This window comes from Solea solea, chromosome 16, assembly GCF_958295425.1.
Source record: "Solea solea chromosome 16, fSolSol10.1, whole genome shotgun sequence".
Lineage (NCBI taxonomy): Eukaryota > Metazoa > Chordata > Actinopteri > Pleuronectiformes > Soleidae > Solea > Solea solea.
Genome location: NC_081149.1, coordinates 3,489,373 through 3,504,680, shown reverse-complemented (window position 1 = coordinate 3,504,680; position 15,308 = coordinate 3,489,373). Strand labels below are relative to the sequence as shown.

General features: G+C 43.4%; 1 protein-coding gene across 4 annotated transcripts in view; it reads right to left on the bottom strand.

Annotated features, from left to right (window-relative positions):
* The window catches only part of LOC131474919 (potassium voltage-gated channel subfamily C member 1-like), a 73,242-nt gene extending 61,148 nt beyond the window's left edge, over nt 1-12,094 (bottom strand). For 3 of the 4 annotated variants that reach the window (XM_058652644.1, XM_058652642.1, XM_058652643.1), the window contains exon 1: nt 11,356-11,989. In XM_058652644.1, coding sequence (XP_058508627.1) covers nt 11,356-11,898 — 543 coding nt within the window. In that variant the 5' untranslated portion in view covers nt 11,899-11,989. Of the gene's footprint in view, nt 1-11,355 lie in introns of all 4 variants that reach the window. The other variant, XM_058652645.1, reaches the window with a different exon arrangement.
* Nucleotides 12,095-15,308: the final 3,214 nt, after the last annotated feature.

Sequence of the window (15,308 nt, the reverse complement as noted above, 5' to 3'; positions counted from 1 at the left end):
AATCCTGATTTTTATGACTGTTCTCAAACTGTGGCACTTCTTCTTCCTCCTGCAGCACCCCCTGAGGAGGAATTGTTTGGGCAATCCTGAGATTACACCAATTAAATTCAGCTTACACAGCATCTCCTGGCACACAATAACAATCTCTCAACGACTCATTTTGTATCTGAATATAAAACAAGAAAACCCTCCTCACCAGGAGTCAGTGCCAACTGTGTCAATCCATCATTATTTGTCTTTGTTTCAAACGCTGAGCTAACCAACAGCACGGCTGCTATAAGGAAAAACATTTAAACTGATGGAATGCAATGCAATACTTGGGCTATTTATTACATATCAGGTAATACCATGTATATGTAACATCAGCCTAGCTTTGGAGGATGTGGCTGCGTCACGTTAGATCAGATTCAGGGACAAAGATCAAGACAATGACAAAGAATAATCTAATAAATGCACATTTGGTGTCCATTTATTTATGGCAAGATAATGCCATGATATTAGATTTTGGCTGTTCTTCCATGGATATGTCTCTAACGCATGTGTTATCAGGCTCATTCAAAAGAGAGCGTCAGCGGTGAGGTTAAAGTGAGAGACACGAGGGGGATCTGTGGAGAGAAAAAGGCAGACTTGCAAAGTTCCACATTAAAAAAAACGTGGAGAAAGATGAAGACGTGCAGCCTGTGTGTTTGGATAATTCTCCACATGTGAATGAAGACTAAAAACACTTAAATAGACTGAGGTGAATCTGAACTCTTTTGTTTTCAATACAAAGATAGAGTTTTGAAGAATAAAATGGTCAGTGACTGTAATTAAATAACCATTGAACATTTGCCATGTAAGTGACTGTGGAGTGGACGTCTCCACACTGTGGCCAGAGGCTCTGCAGTGAGCGTCAAGGCAATTCTTGTTTTGGTCAAATGACTGTGAAGGTTTCCTCGGGTCAATACTTTGCCTCAGAAAGCTTCAAATGTCATGTTTGTCATCAATAAATGAGGTCACACTGACCGCAGTTCACGTGTGTGTGTGTGTGTGTGTGTGTGTGCTGTGGCTGACAGTGAGCTCGGTTATACAGCAGAGGTTTACCACACTGCTCTGTTACCGCTCTGTTACTGATGCACGGCTGCAGCTCCAGGCGCTGATCACCTTCATCCTTACAGAAACTGATCAAATTAACAATCGATCATCGATTCATCGTTATCATCCTGTACCCAGCCAGCATGTCTATGTGGACTGCATAAGGGTTATATTAGCGCTGACTATGTGGGTCCCAAGCGGGTTAGTCCATGGTTTCAATGGTGGCTCCACCCACGTTTGCCCACTTTAAGCACTTCAGTGTTTTGGTAAATACACAGAATTTCATGTAACCATGTGACACTTGGCATGTGCATGCCAGTGTAAACAGGGAAGTGATTCCAATCCAATCCAATCCAACTTTATTTGTTAAGCACTTTAAACAAACCACAGTGGACCAAAGTGCTGTACAGAATAAATAAAAGACATATTAAGTAAAAGGTTCAAAATGAGATCAAACTGCTTAAAATAAATTCTCTCCTCTGCAATTGCTTGCTTTGCTTTAAGAAGTTATTACTAAGGAGAAACAACAGCAGTGAACACTGACACGAGAACGGAAAGGTGAAGTGAAATTGGAAGTAAGTGTTACCAGAGCTTTTTGTTTACCACAGACAGTCTAGTTGTACAATAACCTCTCAGTTTGTGTCCATCCAGACTAAAGTGCAGCCGCGGAGTCCACAGCATTTTCAAACTTCAGCTCTGTTAAAACCTCGTCATCCATCTCATAAATGAAATCCTTGCTCTTGCTTTTCACCATCGTTGTTTCCCGTGACTGAAACATTGAAGCGAAGCACATCACAGAGGAGAGAATCAACTTCCTGTTTACACGAGCATCACACATGGCCATTGTACCTGGATCAAGTCATAATGTATATTTGTAGGTGTACTAGAATGGGCACAGATGACTTAAAACAACCAAAACAACCAAAACTTCCATCTGACAGAGAAGGTTTTTATCTGAAGTGTATCTGTATATTAAATATTAAAGCGCAATAATATGGATGATGAGTAGTGTAGTGTGCAGGTAGTCTGAGGGAAACCCTAACCCTGAGGGGGAAACCGGGGGCCACTGGGGACCCTGGGGGTTTGGTGTATTTTATCCTCAAATAAGACGAGCTCCAATTCATTAGACTGATGTGAGGTGAGTCAGTCAGAACGGTTGATGACACTGCTGAAACGTTTCCTCTGGCTACTGAAAACAAGCCGATTTAATTTCCAAAAGGATGTGGAGCCTTCAGGGAAACTGCACTGTTTCAGCACTTAGGCATCACTGTCAGAAAGTGCCAACAAACACTTGCCAGCAGAGCAACTTCCCCCCCAAATTAAAATTGCGTCCTGAGTTTGATTCAGCACTTCTTCACCTCCAGCTAAGCTTCCATTTCAGTGTCACTTCTTAGCGCCACTGACCCATATTAGCCACTTCAGCATTGGAGATCACCACAGGGAGAAAACAGTACATTTCATTTTTTATACACCAGCTCAGTGACGACCTGTACACTGTGCATGGTCCTCCAGCACCTGAAGGGGAACGAGCAGCACCTCACACTCGGGCTTGGAAACGAATCATTTTAAGAATATAATTGCAACTTGAGACAACATTTGTAAAAGGACAACAGCTGCAGAACGTCTGACCAAGGATTGATAGTTTTTTGTCAGTAAGGGCATTTCATATCTTTAAGTTGTCATCCTTGTACTAGAATATGAAACAGTTTATATTATGATGGTGTCAGTAATGCTCGGTCACTTTTAAATAAATCTATATAAAGTGATCAGTGAAGTGAAATTCTTTTATAAAATCTTAAAATAACAGTTTGATTATTTCCAAAAAAAAATATCCGCCCCCTGCCTCCAACAACAAACCAGACAATTGTGGTTGTTTAAGTTACTGACACTTAGAACCCGTTTACACATGGCATTAAAATGTGTTTTGTGTGATGTGACTACACCGGGACAGCTCCTGAAGTACAGGTGTGAATACACCAGAGACACGTTGAGGACGGATTGTTACCCGACCTGCCAAACCACTGCGGGAGGTGGTGGGAGACGCACTGTGACCACACTGAACAGAAATGTAAATGTGAGCACATCGAACATGAAAGCAGCAACACAGTCTCACATCTGGACTTACAGAGGCAGGACTGGACCAACATCTCCAGTGTGCCATGATATCAAAGATATGTCAAAGAAGCAAACTAGTGATGGAGGTTCCTCTGAGGTTTGAAGTCATCCATCCATCTGTCCATTATTTATTTATACTAGTTATCCTTCAAGGGTCGTGAGGGGAGCTGGTAAACTGGTAAACTAACTATACCACATCTTTCTTATTGTCAACAACTCACAACAAACCAACAGTGAGTGTAAGTGTATTTAAAGTCTGCTGTGTGTTATTCCCTTGTGCCTTACAGCTCTAGTGTTGTCCAAAAACTATTAAAAACACATTAACAGTAAACCACACTGTTAGACTGAGTGATGTTCCTTCATCACCACACACACACACACACACACACACACACACAGACTGCTTGTATCCACTCACTCCCCATTACACCATCCTGCTGACACACACACAAAACAGTCCTTAAACAAACATACACTTTCTCCAGTTTGAGGAACGATGATTGAGGTTAATATAAATATGTGCCAGTGATACAATTCCACACAATCCCTAAAATAGTTTGAGATGGAACTTGATCTATATTTAGTTTGGTCTATGGGCGTGTGGGCTCAGCTAAAATGCATTGTGATAGAATTGTATTCAATATCAATACAACAATGGTGGTTATGCATGATATTGGACTTTTTGCCAATAGTCGATATGCCGATATATCAGGAGTGTTTGGGACAATCACCAATACTAATATTTGACCCTTTGCCCGACTCATTTAGTGTCTGTCGTAGTAAAATTAACATATTTCTTAATATAACTCAAAGAGGTAGCTGTGTATCACCCTGCAGTGAATAAAGTGCCATTCTTCAGCGTGGTTTAATGTGTTGTTGGCGTAATGAGCTAATCCAAGCTAAAGGAGCTAGTGGTCTTCGGTGGTCTCCTTACTACGGTTCGGGGGTCTGCCAGCTTGGTTGGTAACACTGCAGACATCATGACTTGGATGTGGGGAGTTCTAACGTTACTAGTTGTTGCAACAGCGTGCGAAAAAACCCACAAAGTCTGCTAGGCCAAAAAGAACATTAATTAAAATTGATGCTGTTAATAACACATTCAACTGACAGCAACTAATATATATATGTATATATATATATATATATATGTATATGTATATGTATATATATATATATGTATATATATATACACATATTTCTATATATGTACATATATATAGATATACACATATATGTATATATGTGTATATATATATACATATACACAATTCCTCTTACTGTCAACTCAATTGGATTAAACTTGTCAGTATGATGGTAAAACTGATGGTGCAGTGGTGATAGGAAAACTAAACAACCCTTGTCTCCATTCCACCGTGGAGTGGGTTTTTAGGCCACAAAGACCAGTTGAAGCAACATTTTTTACGCTTATACAAATAAATAAATATACACATAAATAAAAAAAGACAATAACTGTTGACAGTGAGAAAATTGTTGCAACCTGAGCAGTTTGTTTTTGGATGTTTTTTGGGGAGCTGATGGTGGATGAGTGGTCGAGCTAGTCGTCCCTTTTTGAACCGGAAGGTGAGTGAATGGTTATGAAAGAAATGTGACAGAAAACATGTAGATGCGCTGTTAACATATAGCGCTAGTGATGTAAAAATATGTCCTCCAAAACTGTAGGGGGAGCCTCGTATAGAAAAAGGCGAAAAAGCCTCCAGACTTGCAAAGTTGTGCTTTAAACGGGTGAGTGAATGGGTGAGGATGTGAATGGCAGAACTATGTAAAGCAGCTGTGCGTTGTCATCATGATTAAAAAAGCCCTATATAAATATAGAGCATTTAACAACGCAGCGCAGGCTCCAACACAGTGAGGAGGTTGAGGTGTGCAAACACAGCGAGCTGCGTCTCCCTCTCATTCACACACACACACACACACACACTGCACAGCAGATCATTCTGCAGTAATCTGCTGCAAGTGCGAGGCGACTGTATATATCAAGGCTTACGGCACATGATATTTTCGACAGTGAATTAGCTGCTTTGGCACGTGTGTGTGTGTGTGTGTGTGTGTGTGTGCTCAATGACTGTTACTGGCCCCCTACGACGAGAGAGGACAGCGTAGATCACTCAGAGGTTAAACGCTTTATTTCTTGACATGTCATCAAATATAGTATGGTCTCCCTCTTTCCCTCTTTGTACTCTCTCTCTCCCACTCTCTCTCTCTCCTGCAATGGGTGACACAGAGAACGAAAGCTCTGTCGCAGCATTATCCACAGAGGGGGAAGGGGCACCCTGGTGGATATAATGCCTATAGCGCAACAAAACCACCAGAGTGGGAGGGGGAAGGAGCGAGCGAGCGAGCGAGAGAGAGAGAGAGAGAGGTGCTGAGGATTTTTGAAAACTGCCAAAGTGTGCATGTGTGTGTGTGTGCACACTTGTATTTGTTACCTCTGTAGGACATTCTCTGGCATCAGCACTGACCTTGGAGACCAAAACCTGGTCCGAATGAGGCAGAACCTCATTTCTGGGGAACTAGTCAAGTTTAGGGCTAAGATATGAATTGTGGTTAGAGTTAGGGTTAGGCATGAACCCATTATGGTCAAGGTTAAGGATAATAATTGATTTAGGCTGTGCTAATGAACTGAATAAGAAGAATAGCTGTGTGTGTGTGTGAGAGAGAGTGTGATTACAGCTGGTTGTCATGTTGTGCAGCAGGAGTGTTGCGATCCTGCAGTGACGCTGCAGTCTAGCACCAGGCTCAGTCGTCAAGGTTGGAAAAAATCTACCTACTGCATAAATGATATCAGGGACAGGAGGAACACGCTAGCTTTAGCCTCTTTCATACTAAAAGTATTGGGTGCAACTAACAATTATTTTCCAAAAACTTAAAGGAATCAGTTTTAATGAAAGAAGAAAATATTCACATAAAAAAAATCAGATAAACTCATTTTAATAATGAAAAAAACAACTAAAAAAAACAAAAAGAAGGTTCAGGCTGTCACTTTTGAACAAATTTATGCTGACATGGAATTTGTTTGAATAAATTAAAAATTAAAATCACCCCTCCCTAAAGTTGTACTGATTGTTACACTGTTTACGTTCATATAGCACTCAATAGAGTAGGAGGGAATACACACTGAACATCACTAACAACAGGAGGAAGCTCTGGTAGCTTTTAAATAAAATGCAATAACGTTCCATTGGTTCTATTTTAAAACATAGAGCTGTCAGACTGATGATTCTTTTTGTTGACCATATTTCCTGTGCATGAGAACAAGCTCCCTCTGCAGGATCCAAGGGGTACTACTTCAAACGGTCTATGAGACTGCAACATGAATTCCAACAGGTCATTACAACTTGAACCGTAATACATCATATTTGAAATAAGTTTATTTGACTGTATGTCAAATAAAAAGTGACAGTTCTCACTAATCATGATCAGAGCTGAAACTGGCATCGTATATAGTCGCATATATACTTGCAATTACTATGATTTGCTCAAAGTTACCATTCAATATGAGCCTCACTTTTATTTTCATTGTATTTATGGCTTTAGTTTAGTGAAGGAAACAGTACAATAGTACAACAGTACATTTCATCTTTAGTCCCTGAACAGATGTTAAAAAGTCACAGTCTAACACAGAGAACTTCTGCCTGCTAAACTTAAATATGGGAGTTCACCTTCATGTGGGTGACATCACACTAGCAGCACCTGCACAATCTCAACTGTTCATATCACAGCGTTACCGGCCGTAAACATCCATGACCCAAATCTCTCTAATGTACGTGAAGTGAATGTGTGTACAGTGTGTGTGTGTGTGTGTGTGTGTGCGCGCCATTGTGAAGGTACTTGTTTCTCTCCTTTTTTTGATCGGGAATTACCATTACACCAAGAAGGGGGGGGGGGGGGTAAGAAAGGGGGAATGTGTGTGTGTGGATGGATTTGCTTACAAAGGAACACCATTCTCGCTGAGATGTCCTCCTGAATGAGGCGAGCTGAGACGTACGACCAGATCAATAAACGGATACGGGCATCATCCCGTCCTGCTGAGCTCAGCACAGAACGCAAGAGAGGGGCAGGGGAGAAAAAATTAGGGCCCCCCCCCCCCCCCATACGGCCATCCTGTTCTTCTCCTTCTTCTTTTACTACTGCTTCTTACTCCGAATGCATTCCCAACACGACCCCCCCCCACACACACACAACCATAGCACCTCCCATCTGATCATCCCCCTCCTCTTTCTATCCCTCTCTCTCTATCCCTCCTTCTCTGCAGCAGACTAGAGCGCAGTCAGCTACTACAGGGACTGCAGTGTTACGCTATAGCACAAGCAGAGAGTTGGGGGGGGCATGTGGGCTGGGGGGGGACTGAATAGTGATAATAAGCAATCCAGCACTCAGCTCTGAAATCGTGGTAATAAAGCAGCACGAGCTGTCAGTGGTGACGACGGGGGAAAGGGGGGAGGAGACGAGGGAACAAACCGTAGAGTAAAGAGAGGACACTTGCTTTCCTCTGCGTCCTTTACTCCAACACTTACTGCACAGATTGATCTTTTTTCTTTTCCATTGCTTTCGACCCACTATCATTACCATTATCTGCTGTTTTGACTGGATTTTGGTGCACCTGACAACAGCTGCTGCTGCTGCTGCTGCTACTGCTGCTGCTACTGCCGCCGCCGCCGCTGCTGCTGCTGCTGTTACTGCCGCCGCTGCTGCTGCTGCTGCTGCTGCTGCTGCTGCTGCTGCTGCTGCTGCTGCACTGGCCACCCCTCTCCACCACTTCCAAAGTATCTCTGTCGCCGTGTTGGCACCAAAACTATTGACTGCAACATTTTCAAAGTCACCTAACCTGTCACACCAATACTGCCCCCACACCACCTCAATTTTTCTTTCCTTTTTTTTAACCATCACCCCCACCCATTTGGTTCTTCGATCGCTTATTTGGCTGCCATTTAATTTTCTGACTCGTCCAGTTTTCTGCACGATAAAGCAGCAGGACCAGATTTTTTTCATCCATCCTTACAAGTGAAACGCAGCTGCAGCAAAGAGGAGTGTCTGAGACACTGCAGATTCACACCTGCAGTACGAGCTTTTATGTCTCCATCATTTGCCGTGAACCTGCTGTGAGGAGCCGACGCGCCTCAGGCACCTGGTGGAACCTCCGAGCATCCCCACTGACCCAGAGTGCAAACATGCATTTAACTTATTACAAGCCTTTCATTGTTCTGTGCATTTGCTGCAGTAAGACATGGGATTGGGTATTCACTGTGTTCTGTGAAGGGTTCCAACCACATTACACTGGACCAAGCAGCACAGCTCACCACGGTGTGGTTTCTCGCTCTAGTATTCATTTCTATGGTGAGGTATGTGAGTCACCATGTGATGATCCCTGCATCAGGTTTCATTTGTGTTCTTTTAAATGGTCACTGGCTGAACTTTGGTTCATGGAGCACAAGTGAGCTTGTAACATGTCACACCTAAGACCAGAGTGAAAACCAGGGACACAGCAGTTAATGTTGCTGCTTTGGGTAATTATAAAATCCTTCATTTGGATTCACTGAAGGAACACAAACTTTGTGATTTTTGGAGGTCTCCAAACTGCTTCGTGTCTATCTCGGGAATGGAGCACTAGACACAAATCCAGTGTGTTTTTCTCTCAAATAATGATGATTTTATGAAGCAGTAACATGAAACCTGATTATACAGATATTTATTTATACTGTTTGTGTCACCTGTGCTCTTGCATGGTTTGGGTAAAGTGCTGCAACTAAATGATACATCTCCTCCTCCATTCACTTAATCGATGTAAGAAAAAGGATGATAGTGTGGATAACTGTTTCCCAAACCCCCACATGAAATACCCACACTCATGTGGTGCTTAAGTGTGTGTCCAGAGTGACTTAAGTCAATACGCTGTCTCTGTGTGTCCACCAGAGTCCACAGAAAATACACCTCAACACAAAATGAAACGGCCTCTGGCTCTGCAAACCACCGTGGAGTTTTTTTTAGAGACAATTAAGCAGAGGAAGGCCTGAGGAAACGCAGGTGAGAGGTGGAGGACTGAACACACGGGATGAAAGTGAAGAGGGAGGAGGGAGGAAATAAAACATTAGGAGAAAGAGGGTCAGTATCAGGAAGAGTAAAGATGTGTCTACTAGTGTCTTCTACTTCTCCTCTGCCTAAAAGAGCTTTTATTTTCCCCTAATTTGAGTTACTTTTATCCAACCTCGATTGATAAAAGTGTTTCCTGACAGTTTTGTCTCGTCTGTTACCTCCACGTCTCTGACTCATGGAGAGACACCATGTCTGTGTCTGTGAGGGTGTGGGGTTGTGATTAACTTTGTGTTACAATATCTAGTTGTATGAAAAGTGCTGAATAAATCTAAACTCTGATGGACTGACATGAGAATTCTGAGTATGGACTGACAAAAATGTTTGGAGAGAAAGAGAAGCATGAATCGCTCTGCAGAAAATCTGCTTCCCTCTGAGTTCTTCAAGCACAAAGTCCAGAATGACACAATAGGAGTGGATGGATGAGTGATACCAACAATGATGACATTATCAAATATGCTGCAATAATTAATATAATATAAAACAAACATTATGTTATACAGCGAAGGCTGAAGAGTAGAAAATGCCTTTAAAAAAGGTGATTCATCATGTTTGCCACTGCCTGTCATTAATCCACTGTCACCTTCTACTTCAGCCAATTCACTTGGCATCACCTGTGTTGAGCGCCACCATGAGGAGACATTCATTAGTGATGCTGGTGAGTCACATAAGCAGTGAAATGTTTTTAGAGTTCTGTATTTTTCAAAATGAAACGTATTAACAGATAATCATGTAAACCTTCTGCATCATCACATCTTCTTTCACAGCAGACCATCTGCCTCCATCTTGCTCTACATGCTTTGTGTCCTCTTCCGAAAAGTGCGCAGCTTCACAGCAAGTTTTAATGATGTGGCGGAGAGGCCAACTGGAGGCTAACAGTTGGATCACCAGAGCTGAACTCGGATCCATCAAATCTTTTCCCTGAGCAGCTTTATGTAAAAAAGCAAATGTTAAGTGTGTGAATGTTGATCAGGACATTTTATGGAACTTCTTCATCTTCCAGACTTCATGTCACAAACTGTGCTGTATCTTCACAATTATCCACTCCAGCATCCTCACCCTCACCTTCCACTTTGCTACATGAAGAGCAGACACTAGTGTTTGACACGCAGCCTTAAATTCATATTAGCAAAATTCATTGAGAAAATCAGTAAGTTTAGGTCATGGAACACAGGTGTTGTTGTGTCAAAGCTGTCTCATTATTTAGTTGTTTGGTGACTTTGGTGTCTGAAATCATTCAGTCAGACGTACTTGAGTCATAGAAACTTAAGACCAGCAGCTACTTTGTCACCATGAGCTAAAAACACTCATTTTCTCAATGGGCTTTGGTGCAAGAGAATAACCAGTTCACACACTTCACTTTCTGACTGTGTGCAGATACTGTTAAGATAGTGTAGACATAAGCAGGGGCAGATTTTATTTAACACCCCACTGTGTTTGTCCTTGTTTTCAGTGAGAGTGAGCCTCCGTGTCCCAGGCTGGGTCTCGACAAGGCGGCACGCTTGGTTGCGCCCTCGGCAAAGTCAGTGCAGACAATGTGTTAATGGATCAAACAGCCACACTTCAAAAAACCTGAACTTTCCCTTTCAAGTGCACACCAGCCATCCCTGATGGATGCTGGAGGAAAAGCAGTGTTTTATAGCAGAACTATTCCTCACTGCCTGATGATTTTTATGTGTTATATGAAATCCTGGGTTATTAAGATGAAAAGAGATATGTGGAACCATTTACACTGAATAGGAACAGATTAAGGAGACAAGTGGATTAAAGACAGTGCAGCATTTTGCTGGAGAAATCGTTTGGCACACACATGAAGACAGATAAGGGACAGATGAGGGACAGATGAGGGACAGAAAGAGAGAGAGGGGCATGAGCGGGAGAGATGAAAGGGAGAAAAGAGGTGATGTGACTTTCTCACGCTGCAGTGAACAGCGAGTCAGCCCTCAGTGCCTTCACTTCCATCCACATACAGCTTGAGGAACTTTACGCGCAACAGCACGTACAACTGTGCCAAATGAAAGAAGGAAAGAACGAGTGGACAGCTCTGTGGCCACTCACCCGGGCGTATTTGGAAGAGTAGGGGTCCTCGAACAGCGCCCACATGAAGGGCTGCCACACCTCCCACCTCGTCGCCCTGCGGCCGTCCTCCTGCATGCACAGCCGCTTCAGGTCGCCGTCCGCGCCGCCGGTGAGCGCCGGGTCATCCTCAGGTGCGTCCGGCTCGGGGGTCTCGAAGCTGTCCAGCGCTTCCTCGGCGTCGCGATGCTGCCGGTAGTTCATCCAGCAGCACGCCTCCACGTCCGTCTCGTCGATGCCCCAGAAGGCGAGCTCCTCCTCGAACAGCGGGCCGCACACATCGTTGGGGCAGTGGAGCTTCCCGGTGCGGTAGTAGTTGAGGATGAAGGCGAAGGTGGCCGGGTGGCGATCGAAGAAAAACTCGTCGGACTTTGGGTCGTAGTCGAAGTTGCTGTAAGCGTCGGGCTCGGTCAGCCAAGACAAGCGCGTCCCTGGCAGCGTCTTCAGGGTGCTCCGGTAGGTCTCGTGTCGGATCCCGCCGCAGTTGATCACGATCTTCTCGCTATCTGACGCCGAGCAAGTCATGGCTGCGCTGGAGCATGCTTCGGTCGGTGCGCCTGACTGCTGCAACTGCTGCTGCTGCAACCACTGCTGCTGCTGCTGCTGCTGCAACCACTGCTGCTGCTGCTGCTGCTTCTGCTGCTGCGCTCCTCCATCCACCACCTGTCCTGCTCGGTAGGCTTCTGTTATACTGTCCCGACCTGGAATCACAGGACCAACTGAAAGGAGGGACAGAGGAGGAGAGGGAGGAGAGGGAGGAGGAGTCTGTCTCAGTGTGTGTGTGTGTGTGTGTGTGTGTGTGTGTGTGTGTGTGAGAGAGAGAGAGAGAGATAGAGAGAGAGAGAATATGTTGGATGCGGATTTTATGAATCAATACAGGCTGCTGAATGGCTGGTTGTCTGTCTGTCTGTCTGTCTGACTGACTGACTGACTGCATTGATATCACTGCATCATTTCACGCAATTCAAAGTATAATTCGTGTGTTTGTATGAGATACCGACGCATAGTCAGCAGCACCCCCCCTCCCCACACATACACACACACACACACACACACACACACACCTCCTTGCTCTCTCTGTTTACATAGCCACGAGTGATCTGAAGAAAAGAGCTGATGGGAACAAAAAGAAAAGCTCATGTAAACATGCCAGTTCTAAAACTCTGATCCCATAGACCATTTGAAACATGTCCTTCTGCAGCAGAGCGCTGGTACATGCAGTCATTCTGATCAGTGTTCATAGAAACACTGGAAACAGAATACTATACTAGCTCTACCACTGCACCAGTGTAACACCCACCACGACCAGTAGGGGCACAAGAAAAAAACACAAGTGTAAACCACTGTATATGTGTGTGTGTCTGGTAATATATTATTTTGACCCAGGTGCAAATCTTCACTGTTTAGTTTAAAGGATTGACATTTCTGATCATGTTAAACATTTAGATTTTAGATTTTATCAGAAAAAAATCATTTTAGTGAAGCGTAGTTTATCCTCACTGTAGTATATAGCACTTAGTCTTGATGACCACTCAAAGCTGCTCCAGTTTTGCCATTCACACCCATTCACTCACGCTTTGTGTATACAGTATGTGCAGCACGTTTTTCTATCACACATCTTTTAAGTGTCTTGCCCAAGGACACGTTGGCATGTAGACTAAGGGAGGTACTCTACAACTACAACTGTGACTTGTTCTGCCACTAATCCACCATCACCGATGTGTAATGTAATCTGTTGCACACCTCCTAATCCTAATCGCTGTATCTCTACATGCGCCATGTGAGCAAAGAAAGCGTCTGAAAGGAAACTGTTGAAGATGAAGTTTCTGTGGAATTCTGTTTCACACCACTTCCTCCTTGTGTCACCGGACTGAATGAAGTGTTGTTGGGGTCAAACCTTGTCAAACCTGGTATTAACATCTTCTTCCAAGCAGGATGTACACAAGGAGAAGCAATGCTGCACTCCACACTCTGAACTTCTCAATCACATTTTGAGGTATTAACTTCCGTCATTGACGATCCAATCACATGTGCGTAGCTATGAATATGACTCTTCATATGTGGCATCAAAAATGTCTCCTGTGAACACATGAAATTGGACATTTCTAGGATACATATCCAGTTAATTAGTATAAGTTGATCTGATTCAGTAATGGAGCTGTTCGTCAAAGTAAAGCGTCCTTATACAGTTTGGTGAAGATGGGCTCTAATGCTTTTCCATTATACAGTTCTAGCATGTGGTTTTCCATTACTTCATTGAACCTCCTCACTGTGGGCGGGGTCTAGCACAGCTGTATGAAACACGACACAAACACACAAAACAGTGACGGGTAAAGTTCTTTTCCGAGTCCTGAATCATTAGAATCAGTTAATTAAGATTAAGATTTGTTCTGTTAAATATTAAGATGTTTTAAATGTACTTGCTAATTGTTGGAGATTAACGCGTGTTTGTGATTTTGTAAGACTTTTAAACTGATGTTAAGGTCGATGTTGACATTTTAATATCGGCTCCGCTCACTTGGAACCTGACAGGTACTAAAAACAATAAGCGGGTCCAGGTACTATCACTTATGGAAAAGTGAGTCGAGTCGATTTGAGCCGAGCCAAGTAGTGCTACAACTGTATCATGGAAAAGCGCCCTAGCTGACAGGTTGATGGTTTAGATGATGTTTACTGGGGATGAGCGATAATATACTCAGTATTGATAATGGTCCGATACTGGTCAAAATCACTAGACTGGATATCAGACAGATGAAAATGAAAAATCTGATGCAATCCAGAAATCCTTTATATATTGCGTGCTTCATTATGCACATTATGCATTATGGACTGTAAAAATGTCAACTAAAAATCAGGAACAGCATTTTAGCTGAGTCATTTTGAGGGGTGGTGGGAGAAGAATATTATATTTATTTCATCTAGCGCAAATGTGTTGTTAACAGCTTCATAGTTTAACAGCTTTAAAATGACTCCATCGAACCATATATCATTATCGGTTGATACTTGAGTTTGTGATGTCGGTATCGGACAGGAAACCGTGCTATCGTGCCATCCCTAATGTTAACACAGTGAAACTATAACTGCACATCTGGTACTTAAGCTTATCTTGTGCACTGTATAGAGTAAAAAGTAGTGACCTGCAGCAGCTCAGAGGACATCAGGTGAGGAGGCGGAGTCTAGCGCATCCTGAGGAAACATTGCATTCATGCAGCTCAGGATTGAGACCTCATGGGTCTGCAAACAACCTCTGAAAGTGTTTCTGTGATCGGATTTGAAGAGGCATCCAAGATGGACTGGTAGGGTTCTCAGAACCTCAGAACTTAGTTTGAACCACCAGTGATCGGATCGTACAGGAAGGATGGGTCAGGTCTGAACACGGTCATAGATCCCAAGAGAAACTTTTCTCCAACCTAGATTTACTGTTAGAGGTCTAGGACTGAGCAAGCACTCTATACCTGTGATTGATGTCAAACCAAAGGAGCTTTTGGGACATAAGCAGCAGGACTTAAACAGACAGATATGTTTTTAACCTCAAAATGTAACATTTCCTTTGTGAAAGTTAAATTATTGTTAGCAGTTAAAAAGGAACTGAGATACTAGTGGCAGTGAATCTCAACACTGTATTAAAGAGTTGGGATGTTGCTGTGAATAAAAATGAGTCTCCTTTACCAAAGCTCTCCGATCTGTCCTCTCTGTGTGACCCCCCCCCTCCACCACCTCCACCACGCTGCATCACTACTCCCTTCCTCCACACTGTCTTTCAATCTACTAAAACACTCAGCTCAATTAGAATGAAGAAGGAGGGATATGATAGAGTGTTTCACGCCCACCGTCCGTTCGTCCGTCCATTCTCTCTCTCTCCCTCCCTCCCTCCCTCTCTCTCTCTCTCTCTCTCTCTCTCTCTTTCTCTCCCTCTCTCTCTTCCCCATTCCAAT